This window comes from Cervus canadensis, chromosome 20, assembly GCF_019320065.1.
Source record: "Cervus canadensis isolate Bull #8, Minnesota chromosome 20, ASM1932006v1, whole genome shotgun sequence".
NCBI classification, from domain to species: Eukaryota; Metazoa; Chordata; class Mammalia; order Artiodactyla; family Cervidae; genus Cervus; species Cervus canadensis.
Genome location: NC_057405.1, coordinates 25,665,453 through 25,684,934, shown reverse-complemented (window position 1 = coordinate 25,684,934; position 19,482 = coordinate 25,665,453). Strand labels below are relative to the sequence as shown.

At 46.7% G+C, this 19,482-nt stretch overlaps 1 protein-coding gene across 7 annotated transcripts in view; it reads left to right on the top strand.

The window, feature by feature from the left end:
* The window catches only part of SMAP1 (small ArfGAP 1), a 159,594-nt gene that overhangs the window by 130,742 nt on the left and 9,370 nt on the right, over positions 1 to 19,482 (top strand). For all 7 annotated transcript variants that reach the window (XM_043438931.1, XM_043438929.1, XM_043438928.1 and 4 more), the window contains 2 exons: positions 2,251 to 2,341; positions 18,421 to 18,548. In XM_043438931.1, the coding sequence (XP_043294866.1) occupies positions 2,251 to 2,341; positions 18,421 to 18,548 (219 nt within the window). The remainder of the gene's footprint in view (positions 1 to 2,250; positions 2,342 to 18,420; positions 18,549 to 19,482) is intronic.

Below are 19,482 nucleotides of genomic sequence, written 5' to 3'. Positions count from 1 at the left end.
CCTGGACACGAGGACAGGTTGGAGGTTGCCGGAGGCAAGGGCGGGGTGAGCAGATGAAGAGTGCTGGGAGAGGGGTTACAGAGAATCAGCCTGCAGTTAGAAATATGACTCCAGGTTCTAAAACAATTCCACTGAACCGCCATCATATGCCGCAGAGAAACTGTGAAGGAAGAGTCAGTAGATGTGGCAGACTTCATCATCTGTCTTATTTTAAGAAATTGCCACAACCGCTCCAGCTTTCAACAGCCACCACCCCGATCAGTCAGCAGTCAGCAGCAGGGAAGTGAGACCCTCCGCCCGCAGTGAGAGTACGACGTGCTGATGCTTCGTCAGCACAGTTTGTCAACTAAGTTTATGTCATATTCTGAATCCTGTGTTACCATTCACTGATCTTCACGGCATCCTCACCAGAAGTGAATTCCATCCAGAGAAACAGCTGTCTGCTCATCCGTAAGAAGCAGCTCCTCATCTGCGAGGGTTTACCCTGAGATTGTAGCATTGTGGTTACATCTTCAGGCTCCACTTGTAGTTTCAGTTCTTATGCAGTTGCTATCGCGTCTGCAGTTCCTTCCTTTATGAAGTCTTGAACCCTTCAAAGACATCCATGGGGGTTGGAACCAGCTTCTTCCAGACTCCTGTTAATGTTGATATTTGGGCCTCTTACGAATCACGAATGTTCTTGATAGCATCTAGAATGGCAAATCCTTTTCAAGTGACTTTCAGATTCAACAGAGGAAGAAACACCATCTATGAGATATTCTGTCATGCAGTCCATTTGTCCCACTTAACAGGGCTCAGGCAGCATAGATTGAGCATAATTTAAGGGTTCCAGGATTTTTGAATGGTAAACGGGCATTCAGCTTTTAAGCCAACAGCTGTATTAGCCCCTAACAGGAGAGTCAGCCTGACTTTTGAAGCTTTCCAGCCAGGCAGTGACTTCCCATCTCTAGCTGTGAAAGTCCTAGATGGCGTCTTCTTCCGATTGAAGACCGTGTCATCTGCCTTAAAACCTGTTGTCCGTGTTGCTGCCTTCATGCACTGTCTCTGCGAGCTCTGGGTCCCTTTCTGTAGCCGCCATGTCAGCACTTGCTGCTTCACCTCGCACTCCTGCATTGTGGAGGCGACCCCTGTCCTCAGTATCTCACCGGCCAGCCTCTGCCCGCTTCAGCTTCGGAAGCTTCTTTACCCCTCTCAGCTTTCTAAGGTTGAAGGGAGCTTAGAGGAACCGTGTAGCTGGTTTGATCTTCTGTTCAGGCCACTAAAGCTTTCTCTGTATCAGCACTAAGACTATATCTGTTTTCTTATCACGCGTGTGTTCACTGGAGTAACACTTTTTGTTTTACGTTCACAACTTGGCTGTTTGGTACAGAAGCCCTACTCGACCTGTCTTGGCTTTTACTTTCCTTCCTCACTGAGCTTAATCATTTGTTGCTTTTAATTTAAAGTGAGGGACGTGCGACTGTTCCTCTCCTTGAGCACCTGGACACCCCTGTAGGGTTACTAACCAGCCTGGTTTCAGTCTTGCTGCGTTTCAGGGAACAAGGAGGCCCGAGGTGAGGGAGGGGATGGGGAGCCGTCGATTTGTGGAGCAGTCAGCACACACGTTTATTGATTGTTTGCTGCCTTATGTGGGTGTGGTTCATGGCACCCCAAAACATTTCCAGGGTAGCATCAAAGGTCGCTGATCACAGAGCACCATAACAAATGTAATAGTGATGAAATGTTTGCAACACAGAGACACAAAGTGAGCATTTGCAGGACAAGTGCTGCATGCAGGTTGCCGCAGACCTTCGGTTTGTGAGCAGCGGCATGTCTGCGGGGCTCGGTAGAGCGATTGCTGCCCTGCGCGTCAGCTGGGTCCCGGTAGGGCCGGGGGTGCCCGCCTGCGCTGGCAGCCTGGGGAAGGGGGATGTGCCCTGCCCTCAGGCTCCGGGGCCCGCCCGGCGGCACAGGGAGCAGGAGCTTCTACGAAGTGTGGGACGTTCACGGAAAGGGCTTAGATGCTTAAGACCAGTACATTAAGATTACAGTTCTGTTTTTACTATCTTGGGGTCTTAATATGTCCAGTTTATCATTTCAAGTTGAGTGATTATGTTTACCTGTTTATGGTAATAGACGCTCTAGGTTTATCATACTATGCTTCATATGCTACATTAGATTAACTTTATCAAAAGTATGCCTGAATGAGGCTTAACAGCCTTGTTCCATTTATTTGAAAGAAAATAATAACTCTGATTATTTACTTCAAAGCTGCAGAAGAAAGAAGATCAGCAGTTGGAACCTAAAAAGAGTGCAAGCCCTCAGAAAGCTGCAGAGCCCACCGTTGACCTTCTGGGACTCGGTAAGTGATGAGAGCGCACATCACTGTTAGAGCCGTGAGACAGCCGAAACCCTGACTCGCACTCACTAGAACGGCTTTACCGGCAGTGTGCCCAAGGGACCTGCTAGCTGAACGTGAACACGGTGTGGTTAGTTTGCTGTGTTCCCACGGAAAGGGAAATCTTCATAAGGGAGCTGGCATCTGTCAGCAGTGCCTTCACGGAAACGTGGGTGCTGAGCTCCTGGGGAGAGAGGAGCTGCCAGAGCGGTCTCCAAGGCTTGGTGGGCCCTGCTGTCTCAGCACTGAAACGAGGAGTAGGTTGCCTCTGCTCCCACCCCTCTTCTCTTTATTTAGCTTTTTGCGGGGTTGGAGGGGATCCCTTAGCAAATAATTCTGGTGTAGCCTTATTGTAAGGTGCTGTTTTAAAGAAAGCTTTTATTTTGGATAACTGAAGCAACACGTCTTACGCTTCGATCTAGTGGCTAGGTTCACGTTATGTGTGTGATGACAGTAAGAAGTGCTCGGTTTAATGTCATTTTTGTTCTTGGGGCTGACAGATGGATGTTGTCTGCCTGGCAGGTAAACAGGCTTCTGCTCAAGGGGTGCTTGTATTGTCCTTATCTGTAAATGTCAGCTCTTCTTAAGTGCTTCTCCTCTTTGTTCTAAAGTAGCTTGATAAAATAGTTATTTTTATCTGAGCCTTCTGCAGTAATTAATTTAGAAAAAAACTCTTTTTAGCTTAGAGAAAGATTAACGGCTAAAGGAAAACAGTAAAAAATAGTTGAAGGATGGAGTTGAACTTCATAAAACTTCTCTAAAAATTGATTTTTGTTCTTATTCAGAAGATTGTTTTCTGTTTTAAGAATTAAAATTGAATGTTTTAGTCATTTCTTTGAAGTTGGTATATCTTGTAAACAAACTCCCTATTAACGAAAATCTTCTGTGGTGGTAAAAGTAAGAGGTATGTATTAGAAACATAAAAAAATAAGTATGATTTTATGAGCCCTGAAAATAGGGCTCAGTCCAGGCGCTCTAAATAGAATTATGTTGAATACAAGTTCTCTTAATTTACGTATTTTACTTCCTTTCCCCTAAATGAGAGAAAGGGGGAAAATAGACGTATCACCAAAGTGAGAACAGATCCTGCTGAGACTGCATGCGTCGTCTTCACGCAGCGTCTCCCCTCCGGGCTGCTGCCTCGTTACCGGTTCATAACCTGGAATGCTAGCCCGAGCCCGGCCTGACTTTCACGCTCACAGACTCAGTGGCCCACAGCCCTGCACACAGCCCTGCACACAGCGTCTGCTGGTGTCCAGGCGCCTGGACGCTAAGGGGAGAGCTGTGAAGGAGGGCAGGTGAGAAGGCCTGGGCCCTGGGAGCCTTCGTTCTCTCTGCGGCGGCAGTGATGAAATAGTGACGCCAGCTGTGGTGTGGGTCATGTTGCTAAGTGCTGTTGCCGAAAGAAAGAGGAGTGGTGGTGATTTAAATAGGGCTGGGGGTGCTGGGGGCTCCCTGAGATACCGCCGGAGTGAGGATCTCAGGAAGCCGGGGCTCCCTGGCAGGTGGGGGTGGTGGCCCCGCAGCAGCCCTGCCCCCGCATGGGTGAGACCGGAGCGTGGGAGGCCTGGGATACGGGGCCACAGGGAGGCAGGTCCACTGCGACAGGACTTTGGCGTCTGCTTGGAGTGTCCTGGAAATGTATTGCAGAGATTCGAGCAAAGTAGCACCTCCCCTGACCTGGTTTTTCAGGACTTCTCATAGCGGCTGTGTTAAGAGTCAGGTGTAGTGAGGCGAGGCTGCCGTAGGGGCAGGGGCACCAGTAACAGAGCTGGGGGGCAGTGGCGGAGGGGGCGGTGGCGTGGGAGGTATAAGAAGTAGCCGGCTCTGGACCTGTTTTAAAGAAGGAGACAGTAGGGTTTGCTGACCAGAGAACAGTGTAGGATGTTTCCCTTTGGGAGTGACTTTGTAGAACAGGCAGCCTGCTCCCTTGGGACAAGCAGAGTTACTCTCGTGAGGTCTCCAGTGGCTGGGCACGGTGGTGGGAGGTGATCTGGGAGATAGATGGCAGACTGGCCCCAGGTATCCAGCTGTCGCCATGGTGATGCTGCATGGTCCCTCTCCTGGCGTTTGACCTCTGGCCTCAGAAACACTGAGCTGTCTTTGTGGAGCGTCACCTGCTGCGCTTCCTGCCTTCCAGCTGGTCACAGCCGCAGAGCGTGTCTCCTCACTGTGTCCCTGTCTTCCTCTGCCCGGTCTCAGAGTCCCTGGGTCGTGGGCCTTTCAGACTGCGGCTCCCCTCTTCTGGCATCAGGCTCTGTGAGGTCAGCCGTGGCTGGGTCTCATCAGGGCTCTGTGAGCCTGTTTCAGTGGTGGGAGAGCTTCAGGAAACTGTGTCCTGAGGGGAGAGCCAAGCTTTGCTTACAGTAGGAGGGTGTGGGACTGCTCGAAGGAGAGGGTGAGGACATATCAGGGGGATTTGCTGCTGACTGATGATTCTAGCTCTGTGCTGGAAGAGTTCTGCAGGTGGCCGGGCAGGTGATGGGGTCAGAAAGAGGGATTAGGGGTCTTGCCGATGAAGTGGTAGCAGCGGGAAGCCTGGTGCCTCACGCAGAGCACATACAGCTCTGCTCCTGCTAGTTACCAGTCCCCTAAGTTCTTTTGGAAGAGACTCTGACTTTGAGAGAACAGTGCTCCCGAATGAGGACGGAGCAGCAGCCTCTCGTGGGTAAGCGTGGCGCTCTGGTTCCCCGCAGGTGGAGGTGGGCTGGCGCAGGGTCAGCAGGTGCATGCAGTCCGCTTTATGGCCTCTCAGAAAAGTCGGCGGGCCATGTGGGTGAGGGCAGAGATGGCCTTCACATTGCACGTTTGCAGAAAAGGCGGAGAAAAGCCCCGCAGGGTTAGTGCAGGTACACAGCCACGGAGGGCCGGGAATCCCGGGGTTCTGTGTGTATTTGGGGTCACGTCGTCTCACACAGGATGATAGTCAAGATAAGTTTTTAGAAATATGAACTTCCCATTTAAATGGTCCTTTAGCGAACCTTTTTGTTTCAGGCCAGTGGCTCGAGATAAACCTGTTTTCCTCAGCTCCCCTTTCCTGATCTACTCCCATCCCAAAGTCATAAAATACTCTCTCTGTGCTTTCTAGCAAGAGTCAGCAATGTTTTTCTGAAAGGGATTAGCTGTTTTTGGCTTTGCAGGCCTTACAGTCTCTGGGGCAGCTACTCCGCTCACCCCCGTGGTGGGCATGTCACTGTTGGCAAGAGCGTGGATGGTGAGGGAGCCGGGCTCTGCTGGACGCTAAAGATAGCCGGGAGGGGCCTTTGTGCGGCTGGCTGTGCCTGCAAGAACGACTGCATGATCAGGAGCTGGTAGGAGTGCCGTTTACTCTGTGCCTTACTGTCTAGTGTTAGAAGTGGGGTCGGTACTTGGTTATTACTGCCCTCTGCTCCTAGAAATAGCCAGGTCTTAGGCCCCTCTTGGCGAGGGCCAGCCCAACCAGCCCAGCTGCTTGACTAGACCGTGTCCCTGCCGCCTGAGCGCAGAGCTGACACCAGCTCCTGCCGCCGGGGTGCCGCTTGCCCGTCCTCTGCGTGTGGGACTCCTCCAGGACTGGGAGCCGCGCTGTGCGCGGCTTCTGGGCTCTGTTGGCGACGACTTGGCTTTCATGTGACAAAAGCCGACAGACTGCTTAGCAACTGGTTAGGACGGCCTCGGACTTCTTTTTCTAGAAGGTCCCGTCTGAGAGCAGTCTTCAGGGTGAGCACCCGCTCCAGCCATAAGGCGTGGCAGGCCTGTGGCTGCGGGTGAAGCGTGGCCTGCTGGCTTCAGCTCCGTCTTCCCGCAGACGTGTCCTCGGCCGGCCCCGCTCCCGGGCAGGAGGCTCCGCCGCAGGCCGTTGGGCGCGGGGCTGCGTGGGACCGTCGGGGACGGGGGACCCTGGAGTTGGAGGTGGTGCCTGGACTGTGCGCGGGCTCTGGGGCCTTCACCCGGCAAGGGAACACAGGAACCGCTCCCTGGTCATCGTCCAGAGCGTGACTGAGTGGGCAGCGTGACACAAGGCACAGTGATGTTTGCGGGGCAGGACGAGCGTGTCTGTGGGGCCTTGGGCAGGCTGCCCGGGCTCGCAGCAAGCGGAGCTCAGAACTGGAGGGGCAGACGCAGTAGGAGGGGTCACACCAGCTGTGAGGCCTCTCAGTCAGGTGAGAAGATTAGCCTAAAGGCCACCTAGTTGGCAGTGTGTGCATGCTAAGTCAGTTCAGTCATGTCTGACTCTTTTGTGACCCCCATGGAATGCAGCCCGCCAGGCTCCTCTGTCCATGGGATTCTCCAGGCAAGAACTCTGGTGTGGGTTGCCGTGCCCTCCTCCAGAAGATCTTCCCAATCCAGGGATCTAACCTGCATCTCTTAGGTCTCCTGCATTGGCAGATGGGTTCTTACCACCAGTGCCACCTGCGAAACCCTACTTAGCAGGAAGAAAAATTAACTGAAAAATAAACGGCTTCACTTAACTCTAAGTCATCTTTTTTTCAACTTTTGAGAACAATTTGAAGCCTGAAAATTAATATGCTTCAAATGAGCATTTATGACTTGAGTTTACAAAGTAACACGCATGGGAGTTTATTTCATTTCATGAAGCCAAGTGTGTTTAAATCCAGAGGAATGCTAAGTAACATTTTTATTAAGGAAAAAGCTCTAAGTGGTTTCTTGCGTGGAAAATAAAAAGGGTTCTTTGAGTAATATGAAGATTTATAAAGCTTTAAGGAGTTTGCCACTAAGGAGAGTGTCTCAGTATACCTCATGGAAGGAGCCTTCTTTAATCCGTTTCTGCTTCAGACTCGCTCCTCCCTAGGGTGATGCCTCAGTAGTTACCAGTGAAGAATTAGGGTTGGCAGTTTTCAGTGTCCAAGGGTGTGCTCAAGGCTAAGTGTTCACACTCAGTCAGGAACAGTAAGGAAAAACATAGCATCACTCACTTAACATGTTCTTAGCTGCCTGTGCTAAATTAGTAATATAACAAATCTCATACAACTCTTTTTGACTTTTTTTTTTATATTATTTGTGCAAATAGATTGTGACCAGCTAATGCCACTGACACAGGTAAAGGATGAATTCAGTTAATGTTTATTGAGCACAGGCGAGTTCATGGAACTCTGGTCAATTCCAGAGAATGCGGCTCTGTGTGTGTCTAGTTGTACAAGTTGGGGGTGCATACGCGTGCAATCTAGAAACGAGAAGACAGAGCAGCGTTGCTCAGGGAATAGTGGGACTGGGAGAGCGCTGGCTGTGAAAGTGCAGTGTGAAACCTGGCGTAATGCTCAAGTCCACGTTGGCACGGTAGTTTCCTCAATTCAGGCCTTCTCTTGCTAGTCAGAGGCAGATGAGTTTTTCATGCTGTGCACAGTGAGGTCAGGCAAAACCTCTTGTGTTCTGGGGTCATGTTTAGAGTGAGTGGCAGCTGGGAAAGACCAGCGACCCCCAGACAACTGGGTCCTCGGGCCTCCCCTTTATAAAGAGTCCTGTGATTTAAAGCCCATCTGCAACTTGCTCAGCGGTCCCGTCAGGGAGGTACTCGGAGCAGAGCTGTGGGAGAGGGGAGTGGGGTCGGTGAGGAGGCTGCCTGAGACGTGAGCAGGCGTGTGCGTGTGTGCGCGCGTGTATGCGCAGCACTGTGACTGCGGCAGTGCTCTGGGCCACGGGCAGAGTGTTCTGAGGATGCAGTTCTGATTTAGAGGGAGAAGTGTGACCTCACTGCCGTGGTGGCCTGGAGAGAGAAAGCCAGGGAGGGCATTTCAGCCAGCGCAGACGCTGCGTGGAAGCCCGCGGTGTGTGGGGCTGCAGCGGGGAGACCAGGAGGAGCTGCAGAGGTCTCCCTCGCAGGGCTGCAGGGTCTTCAGGAATACGTGGACTCACAGCAGGTCCCCAGGGAGGAAGGATCAGCCAGGGCCAAACATGGCGTGGTTGAGTAGGATGGGGACTGAGAGGGCTTTGTAGCCATACTGCCGGGACTTTCACACTCTGAGTCATTGTTTCCTTCTTCTCCCAACAGAAGTAGGTTCACTTGCCTGCCTAGCATTGTGTTGTAGGAAGGGGGACCCCTTCCAGGGCCTGAAACTGGTCTCTTGTCTAACACTTGGAAATGAATTGTCCAAGGAGACACATGTGCTAACAAAGCAAGAGATTTTATTGGGAAAGGGCGCCCAGGTGGAGAGCAGGAGGGAAGGGAACCCAGGAGAGCAGCTCTGCCACATGGCTCACAGTCTCGGGTTTTATGGTGATGGGATTAGTTTCAGGGTTGTCTTTAGCCAATCATTCTGACTCTGAGTCCTTCCTGGTGGTGCACGCCCTGGTCAGCCAAGATGGACGCCAGAGAGAAGGATTCTGGGAGGTGGTCTGACAGGTGGTGTCTCCTTTTGACCTTTCCCGAACTCTTCCGGTTGGCGGAGGCTTATTAGTTCCATGTTCCTTGCCAGGACCTCCTGTCATAAAACAGCTCATGGAAATGGTTACTATGGTGCCTGGCCAGGGTGGGGGGTTTCAGTCAGTGTGCTTCCCCTAACAGTTTTACCCACTGTAACCAAGAAACATTCTTGTACTGTGTGTTTGGAAAGCATTTCATCCATCCTTTGTTGAGCATCTGCTTTAAGGAGGCAGCCCCAGTCTCTGAGAGGGCAGAGGGTGGATGGGGGCGCTCGGCCCTGGGCACGGTGCCGGGGGAGCGTGTTCAGGGTGTTCAGCTGCCGCCACAGACTGCACGCAGCGTTAGGACGGTGCCTGGCCTGGGGAGGAGGCGGGGGTCGGTCTGGCCCGCCAGCCGGGTGGAGTGGCTGCGGGGGCGGGGGGCGGGGGAGAGGGGCCTGGATCTCTTGGGCTCAGCAGGAAGCTGGGACTGTGCCCTGCTGGGCAGCGAGGCCAGCCTCACCCTTGGTACCCTCTTCTTGGGAGGTGGGACAGCTGCCCCAAGAGCTGGTTTAACCTGGGACAAGCGAGGGGCACTGCTTCTGTGTGGGGGAGCCAGCAGAAGCTGCTCAGAAGGCTGAGAGCAGTGGAGGTTTCCAGCTATACCAGCAGAGGTGTGTTGAAACCCGTCTTACTGTGTTAAACTCACTGGAGGTGATGTGAGGATTTAACTCAGACACTTCATATAAAGCGTGATCAGAGTACCTAGCAATAGAACTTAAAAATGTTAGTGTTAAAAATATTGTTAAAATCCAAAGTGTTATATTCTTATTTCCTTTTAGTTTATATACAATATCATTCAAAGGCACTTGGAATAGACCAAGAAGAAGGCACTAAAGATTGTTTTAAGTGCTTTGTTTACCATTACTCACTTGGATTTTTGGTGTCAGGTGAGTTCTGATATACCCAAGGCTGATAGACAGCTGCCTCGAGGGTTTCTCGTTAGTAGAAATGGCCTTCACAAGGCTGTCATATTTGCGTGCTGGGCAGACCTGTTCATGTGAGCTGCAGCACTGATTTTTAACAACTTGCTTTCTTTAGCTCAGACGTTTAACCTTTCTTTTCAATTTCTGGAACATGTGCAGTAGAAACTGTCGTCTACCAACATTAGTCTGAAATCTTAAGGTAAAGGAGAAAGAAGTTACCCGCCGGCGGCTGATTGTAAATTTGATGCCCTGCCTTTCAGACTGGAGCTGCTTCTCTGTTACTGCTCATGGCCTCTTCAAGGGGTCCTTGGTCCTTCATTATCGTTCTTTATGAGGTTGTCCCAGCTAAGCTTCTTCCCTCTGCCTCAGGCTTTCCTTGTCCTCGGAGCTCCCATTACGTTCATTGTCCACCAGCCACTGTTTCTGCGTGTTGGTGGAGCAGCACTGCTCCTCCCCAGCAGGGAGCCCAGTGCCTGCTCAGGGGCCAGTCCTGACACGCTGTTTGCACAGACGGCTTCTGCACACACACATGTGGCTTCTACACACACACACATGGCTTCTACATACATACACACGGCTTCTACACACACATGGCTTCTACATACACACACACACGGCTTACACACACACACACACACACACACACACACACACACACACACAGTGTTTGGTCGCCTCCTCGCTGGAAAGGGAGAGTTTTCCATTTGTCTGGGTGTGTGTGCACATATCTGTACGCACCAGATGTAACTGATGTGAATTTAATTATTTTTCTTAAATTATTCCGATTTACAGTATTTAAACCATTTAATTTGAGTAAGACTCGTTCTTTCTAAATTTTAAAATATTTATCTGAAAAGCTTTTTTAACACCTTGATGTTCTGTGGCTTTTGTGGCCTCTGAGCTTTCCTTTAACCCGCAAAGCCTGTGCTGCTGGTGGGCGCTTGGCGAAGAGGCCACGTTGGGCCTCAGTGCCTGCGGCGGGGCTGCCTGTGTCCGCCCACCGCCCGGCACCGCTGTGGCCACGCCGCCTGCCCCCGCACTGTGCACCGGCGAGATGCCGGGCTTGGTGGAGGTCGGAGCAGGGAGAGACGGCGCGCTGAGGCTCTGCTGTGCAGCAGTTTCTGAGCTAGTTACCTCAGTGCTTAACAGTACAGGTAATTATAAGCTCAAAGCTGGTTTCTAATGTTCACAGTTTAGATGGTTTCTTTGTAGTTATAATACAGTTGTAACTGCATGACTTCTGTGAAACGCAGCTTAAAGAAAAGAGCCTCACTAGTCCTGGGGTCGGAAGACTTGGTTCTAGTCCAGATTTTGCTGTTTCACTAGAGAATTGACCCCAAGTCTTTAATCTCTGGACCCTGCATTTCTGAAACTGGAGGTAATGAAGGCAAGTCCTTCCCATCCTTTATACAGACAGAAGTGATAGCATGTGAATACTCTTAAAAAGGTTAGGGAACAGGTCATGTTTATAATGATGGTAATATAGTCTTCAGTTGTTCTTTTTAAATACTGAAAATAAAAAATAGAAGTGGTTTTTAAAGGTTGAGCATCATTTTAATCTTGAACATTTTCTCCAGTCTTCAAATTATTAACATGAAACGATAAACTGCAATTTTATCATTACCCTATTGCCATGTAACAAGCCTTTGTTACAAAATCTCCATCTGCTGTGCCTGAAAAACCAACAGAAAACCCATATATTATATTATCTAAATGATCTATTAACAGATGAAATTTTAACCAACTTCCTATCAGGAAACTATTAACAGAGGTACTTCAATCACATAGCTTAAAATATGGAGGAAAAAAACAGGTAAAAAAAAAATCTTATCCTGTAGTAAAAAATAAAAGTTTTGAGGTGATTTGAGAATTCTTTGTAGAGAATGTGTTTAGCAAGCCAAATGTGGTAAGTCAAATTAACCATCATTGAAATTCAGTGGGGAAATACGCTGGGATTTTGTTTACTGATTTTGCAAGGTTGAGATATTTTCATTTAAGTTAAAAGGATTTGTTTTTCAACAGTTCTGTGAATGCTTGGCTTTTTAGTAACAAGGAGAATTGATGGGGGTTTTAATCCATCATGTTTTAGAGGGTCCTATGGAGAGGAGACTTCAGGAGAGAGAGGAGAGGACAGGTTTGTTGCATGTTCTCTGTGAGGCGGGACACAGGCCTGGGAGAGTTCTTCACCTTAGGTTTGTGGAGCCCAGTCACTTGACACAGGTATCAGTCTTGCCACAGAGACCACGGTCCCTAAGCAGATGCTTCCACCGCCTCATTCTAAAGGATCCCAAATTCCCCTGGGCTCGCGTAAGTTGACTTTCATGGCCCCTTCACTAGCTGCAGGAGCTGATTACAAACAAAGCCCCACTTTGTTTTTTTGTGTTGAATGCCTTTCTGAGATTTCCAAAGGCCAGTTTATATATAAAAGGCTTCCCTGGTGGTTCAGTAGTAAAGAATCCGCCTGCAGTGCAGGAGAAATGGGTTCGATTCCTGGGTCGGGAAGATCCCCGAGAGTAGGAAATGGCAACCCCCTCTGTATTCTTGCCTGGGAAATCCCATGGACAGAGGAGCCTGGCAGGCTACAGTCCCTGGGGTCACAAAGAGTCAGACACGACTGAGGACTGAGCACACACGTACTTAATGGAAGGAGAGAGTGCCGCTGTCCTCCAGTGCAGTGGTGGAAGCAGAAGGCGTGCTGGTGACTGGAGGAAGCGAGCCCTGCCCACGTTGGGGTCAGGACTGTGCCTGGTACCGCTCTGTGTCTGTAATGGTTCTGGTCTGCAAGCTGCCTCCATGCCGCTGTTGGAGGATTGAAGCTGCAGGTTACTCTAGGTCCATGCAGTGTCATCAAATGCAGTCTGCCTGTCCCACCCACGCATACATAACACAATTTTATTTAAGAAAACTCTCACTGTATATACATTATTCTAAGCATATTTTTACTCATGCTTATAAGCATAGAAAATGAATGATAGGAATTTTTTATTGGGTGAAATACACATTACAATTTACCATTTTAATCAGTTTTAAGTTTTCGTGGCTTTAAATTCTTCCACATTTTTGTGCAACCATCACTATCATGTGTGGAAGGGAACTTTTTTTTTTTTTGGAAGGGAACTTTCATTTTTGTGTGGTTTGCATCTTTGACAGGAAGATGTCACTCTTATAGTAAAAACTGAATTTAAGATTACAGTCTGAGACTTTGTTGTAGCTTTGTGATACTGGACAAGTTTAACTTTTTTTGCCATCTGTAAATGAGGGTAGTTTTAGTAGATCTTTCACAGCATTATAATAAAGATTGAACAAGTGTATGTGTGTGTATTTGTATTCTTTCAGGCTTGGCACAAAGCGAACACTGCGCTGAGTGCTGGCTCTTACTTTTATTAGTCACGAATGTGGCCCTAAGGCTGTGAAAGGTGAAAACCAAGTGAAGTGCCACGTGTCATTTTACAGAGTAGATAATATATCACTAAGTTCTGATCAGGGTTTAGCCTTCAAAGTATGAGTAACTTAGTATCCTTAAGTGGCATATAATGTGCTGCTGCAAACAGATTTAAAATTTCTGAAAGATGTACAGTTTATAAAAGAGTGAAAATAGATTATTTGCCTGTAGTAGATGAACGTCTTTGTTCTAACATATCACATCCTGAGCTTACTGGTGCTGTGTAAGTTAACTGACATGTTCTGTGGCAAAAAATCAGTTGACAACATTTCTCTGGATTCACCAAAAATAATAATAATAGTAATAATAATGTTAATAGTATTTTCTTACACTTAAGATTTTGAAATATAAATTTTTCCTGATTGTTAGTGTTTGCTGTTACTTGAAACAACAACAAATTTTAACTGAAAAACTGGGAGTAGTTATTTAGGCTCAACTTGTCGGTTTTTTCTTTTCTTTTTTTTACTTTTCTTCCTCTTGGTCATGGTTTGTTTTGGAGGACATGTGCTCCTGTGTGTGAGTTTAAGTTGCGTGTGATGTGGTCCTGTTTCCTGCTGATGCTGTGCTTCCTTGTTGGCGTGACAGAGTGAGCGTGCCTGATGAGGCTGCCTCCCTGTCCTCAGCTCTGCAGACACCACTGACTCGTGGCAGTGTGTCCTTTGCGTTCCGTTACTGAGCTGTGGATGCCGCAGAGAACGTGTTCTTTCGTTTCTGTTTTTAATCTAGGAAACGCTGTCTTTCTAAAACACGTTATTTCTGGTTCATTTACTGCACTATCTGGTGTGTACTATCTGATGTGCTGCACATCAGGTAATGGGCTGGAAAACATACAGTAGCTCTTTAAAGAGGTCTAGTTTCAGACTGAATGTTGCTATTTTGAATGAGTTAGAAATGGGAAATATTACTTTCATGCGTAAATCATGTTTGAATTTTATGTATATTATAAATTAGTAGTATAGTCTGTGCATTGTTTTATTGCTTGACCTTTAAATTGTCCATAGTGCTTCATAGAGATCTAACATGTGTAACACATAAACATGTATGCCCTGAATATTTCTTTCTTATTGCTCTGATAATGTGATATCACTGAAAATGATTGAGAAATAATTGCAGTTGGTCTCTTCCGAACTAACCTTTCATGGTTTTCACACACAGTTTTACAAATTAACTAGTAAAGATTATTGTGACTGTTTATTCCTTGAAATTAATGATGAGTTGTTTCCCTGAAGCTTAAACAGGGAAATAAAAGATACTGATTTCCATAGTTAAACTTCAAGAAAGAGAAGAAATCTATGAGTTCCTGTGGGTTGTGATAGAAATATCCAGTATGTGGTAGTTGAGTTCAGTTCAGTCTCTCAGTCATGTCCAACTCTTTTCGACCCCATGAATCGCAGCACGCCAGGCCTCCCTGTCCATCACCAACTTGCGGAGTTTACTCAAACTCATGCCCATCGAGTCGGTGATGCCATCCAGCCATCTCATCTTCTGTCGTTCCTTTCTCCTCCTGCCCCCAATCCCTCCCAGCATCAGGGACTTTTCTAGTGAGTCCACTCTTCGCATGAGGTGGCCAAAGTATTGGAGTTTCAGCTTCAGCATCAGTCCTTCCAATGAACACCCAGGACTGATCTCCTTTAGGATGGGCTGGTTGGATCTCCTTGCAGTCCAAGGGACTCTCAAGAGTATGTGGTAGATCTTCCATTAAATTTGCCAGATATTTGAAGTCCCACTCTATACAAGACCTCCATCCACCTCATTTTGAAGAGCTTTTAGAAGATGCCTGTGTGCCTTTGAGACGTGTGGTTCATCAGAGAGATCAAATGAGGTTGTTGTTGCTGTTCAGTTGCTCGGTTTTGTCCAACTCACTGTGACCTCGTTGACCGCAGCACACGAGGCTCCCCTGTCCATCACCAATTCCCGGAGCTTACTCAAACTTGTGTCCATTGAGTCGGTGATGCCAGCCAACCATCTCATCCTCTGTCGTCCCCTTCTCCTCCTGCCTTCAATCTTTCCCAGCATCAGGGTCTTTTTTAATGAGTCAGTTCATCGTATCAGGTGGCCAAAGTATTGGAGTTTCAGCTTCAATGTCAGTCCTTCCAATGAATATTCAGGACTGGCTTCATTTAGGATGGACTGGATGGATCTCCTTGCTGTCCAAGGGACTCTCCGGAGTCTACTCCAACACCCCAGTACAAAAGCATCAATTCTTTGGCGCTCAGGTTTCTTTAGAGTCCAACTCTCACATTTCTACATGAATACTGGGAAAACCATAGCTTTGACTAGACCTATCTTTGTTGGCAGTAACTCATGTCTCTGCTTTTTAATGTGGTGTCTAGGTTGGTCATAGCCTTTCTTCCAAGGAGCAAGCGTCTTTTAATTTTGTGGCTACAGTCACCATCTGCAGTGATTTTAGAGCCCAAGAAAATAAAGTCTATCACTGTTTGCATTATTTCCCCATTTATTTGCCATGAAGTGATGGGACCAGATGCCATGATCTTAGTTTTTAAAATGTTGAATTTTAAGCCAACTTTTTCACTTTCCTCTTTCACCTTCGTCAAGAGGCTCTTTAGTTCCTCTTTATGTTCTGCCATAAGGGTGGTGTCATCTCTGTATTTAAGGTTATTGATATTTCTCCTGGCAGTCTTGATTCCAGCTGGTGCTTCTTCCAGCCTGGCATTTCTCATGCTGTACTCTGCATATCAAAGTTAAACAAGCAGGGTAACATTATACAGCCTTGATGTACTCCTTTCTCAGTTTGGAACCAGTCTGCTGTTCCATGTCCAGTTCTAACTGTTGCTTCTTGACCTGCATACAGGTTTCACAGGAGGCAGGTAAGGTGGTCTGGTATTCCCATCTCTTTAAGAATTTTTTACAACTTGTTGTGATCCACACAAAGGCTTTAGCGTAGTGAATGAATCAGAAGTAGATGTTTTTCTGGAATTCTCTTGATTTTTCTATGATCCAGTGGTTGGCAATTTGATCCAATTTGATCCGTGGTTCCTCTGCCTTTTCTAAATCCAGCTTGAACATCTGGAAGTTCTCGGTTCATGTACTGTTGAAGCCTGGCTTGGAGAATTTTGAGCATTACTTTGTTTGCATGTGAAATGAGTGCAATTGTGTGGTAGTTTGAGCATTCTTTGACATTGCTTTTCTTTGGGATTGAAATGAAAACTGACCTTTTCTAGTCCTGTGGCCACTGCTGAGTTTTCCGTATTTGTTGGCTTTGGAATATTGAGTGCAGCACTTGCACAGCATCATCTCTTAGGATTTGAAATAGCTCAGGTGGAGTTCCATCACCTCCACTAGCTTTGTTTGTAGTGATGTTTCCAAAGGCCCACTTGACTTTGCATTCTAGGATGTCTGTTTCTAGGTTTAGTGATCACACCATTGTGATTATCTGGGTCATTAAGATCTTTTTTGTATAGTTCTTCTGTGTATTCTTGCCACTTCTTCTTAATATCTTATGTTTCTGTTAGGTCCATATCATTTCTGTCCTTTATTGTACTCATCTTTGTTTGAAATGTTCCCTTGGTATCTCTCATTTTCTTGAAGAGATCTCTAGTCTTGCCCATTCTGTTTCCCATTTCCTCTGTCTCTGCGTTGTTCACTGAAGAAGCCTTTCTTAACGTCTCCTTGCTGTTCATTGGAACTCTGCATTCAGATGGGTATATCTTTCCTTTTCTCCTTTGCCTTTTACTTCTCTTCTTTTCTTCGCTGTTTGTAAGGCCTCCTCAGACAGCCATTTTGCCTTTTTCCTGGCCATGGTTTTGATCACCACCCCCTGTATAATATCATGAACCTCTGTCCATAATTCTTCAGGCACTCTATCAAATCAGATCCCTTGACCAGTGTACGATCATAAGGGATTTGATTTAGGTTATACGTTAACGGCCTGGTGTTTTCCCCTAATTTCTTCAATTTCAGTCTGAATTTGGCAATAAGGAGTTCATGGTTTGAGCCACAGTCAGTTCTAGGTCTTGTTTTTGCTGACTGTATAGAGCTTCTCCATCTTTGGCCTCAAAGAATATAATCAATCTGATTTTGGTGTTGACCATCTGGTGATGTCCATGTGTAGAGTCATCTCTTGTGTTGTTGGAAGAGGGTGTTTGCTATGACCAGTGCGTTCTCTTGGCAAAACTCTCTGTTAGCCTTTGCCCTGCTTCATTCTGTACTCCAAGGCCAAATTTGCCTGTTACTCCAGGTATCTCTTGACTTTCTACTGTTTCATTCCAATCCCCTCTGATGGAAAGGACTTCTTTTCAAAAATGAGATTGGAAACTGTTAAAGTGGAAGCTCGATTGGGATGTAAGTCCCCGAGATGGAGTTGTGATGTTCTGAGCTGTTCCTTGAGGTCGTGCCCACAGAGGACTGGGCTGTGCCGAGCCCCACTCCCTGAAACCACACAGCACTCTGCACTGCATCCCACCCATACTCCGCTTAACACCTTGTAAATTCTGGGCCGCCATGGGGAGCAGGGGCTGATCTGGAGTGTTGGCGCCGCCCAGAGGCCCGCTGCCCCCATTGCAGAAGGTCACCATGTCTCCATAAAGAAAGGATTTATTTCAGTGTTTTGGGGATACTTCCTACAGAATCAGTTTGTAGGGTACGTTTGTTTTCTTTGTATCCCTATGTAACTTTAAATTTTAACATCTCAGACATTTAAAGTTATTAATATTTACTTCCAAGGTTAGGTAAACGTGATATGAAATGCTATTGGAAACACACACGTGTGCATTTATGAAGAGGCAGCATTTGTAGGAACGTGGTGTCAAATCCCAGCTTAGCCTCTTCCCTAAAATGTGGGTCTGTCTCATCCAGTCCCCATATGGTTATGGGGATTAGATGAATTAATATGTGTAAAGTACTTAGAACAGCACCTTACATGTAAGGAAGCATCAGGACACAGAAAAGTGTGAATAGTCTAGTACCACTGGTGAAAAACTGGTTTGCATACATATCTAGAAACCAGTGGGTAAAGGCTGTTTGTTTGAGAACAAAACTGAAAGTGGTTTCTTTGGGAAAGAGGGTAGAGCCTGGGTAAGAGGGGAGCGTGTATATAGGGGAGTGTGTATATAGGGGATTGCGTGTATATGTGTGTATATATGTGTATATATGTACACATACGTATTGTTTGTTTTTTTAAAGGAGGGCATACTTATTTTGTTGTTAACTTTCTGAACTTTTCTTTTAACCATAAGTTAAGTTTTAGAATAATGCCCTGTTGCAGGTACTTGAAGAGGTTCTAGAACCTTTAGGACGAGACTCTGTGTTCTTTTCAGATGGGCCTGCCGAGGCGCCAGTGACCAATGGGAGCGCAGTCGCGGGGCCAGCCCTGAACGATGACCTGGACATCTTTGGACCGATGATCTCTAACCCCTTACCTGCAACTGTCATGCCCCCAGCTCAGGTATGTGTGAGTGTGTGCTTTTACAGGATCTCTGTATATTTCCTTTTTGGAAAGTTTCCATTTTGAGTTGTTTGAGATTTGAAAGCCTCCTGATCTTCAGGCCAGGAGCTGGCAAGCTAAGCCTGCAGCTTGTTTTTGCAGACAAAGTGTGCTTGGAGCACAGCCACTCCTTTCACTTACGCATGGTTTGTGGCTGCTTTCCACAGGAGAAGCAAGTTGAGTATTTTCAGCTCGGTAGTAGTAGATACTCTGTGACTCACAAAGCCTAAGTAGTCAGCGTCTGAAGTTTGTTAACTCTTTTTAGGCAAACATAGTTTAGAATGAATAAGTGGGAAAAGCCTAACTATTTCAGCCTTGCCTGTGATCCACAGAGTACTTCCGTGAGAGGTTTTTGAACTGTGGGTATGTGGACATGTACTAGAAGCCAGTTCCTTTTTTTTGTGCTCTTGTCGGTCCAGCCCGGACAGTGTTTCCTTCTGTTTTGTACTTTCTGTTTTGTAAATAAGTTCATTTGTGTTCACTGGTGGAGGAAAATCCAGAACAAGAAATTCTAGCAAACTCAATACTACTATTCTTTTTTTAATGAAGACAAATAAGTGATTTTGTAGCAAATCTTCCTTTTTTATTTTGATGATTTTTAAAAAATTAATTAGAAGACAACATCTGTGATCAAGATTTTTAAAAAGTATCAGTGATTAAGAAATTTTGACTTACCTTCTTAACATTACATGGAATTTCTTTTTTTTTTTCTTTTTTTTGCCTTTATTCTTTTTTTTAAAAAAATTAAAGTATAGTTGATTTATAATGCTGTGTTAGTTTCAGGTTTATGGCAGAGTGATTCAATTACACATACATGTTCTTTTTCAGATTCCTTTTCCTTATAGGTTATTATAAAATGTTGAGTATAGTTCCCCATGCTATACAGTAGGTCCTA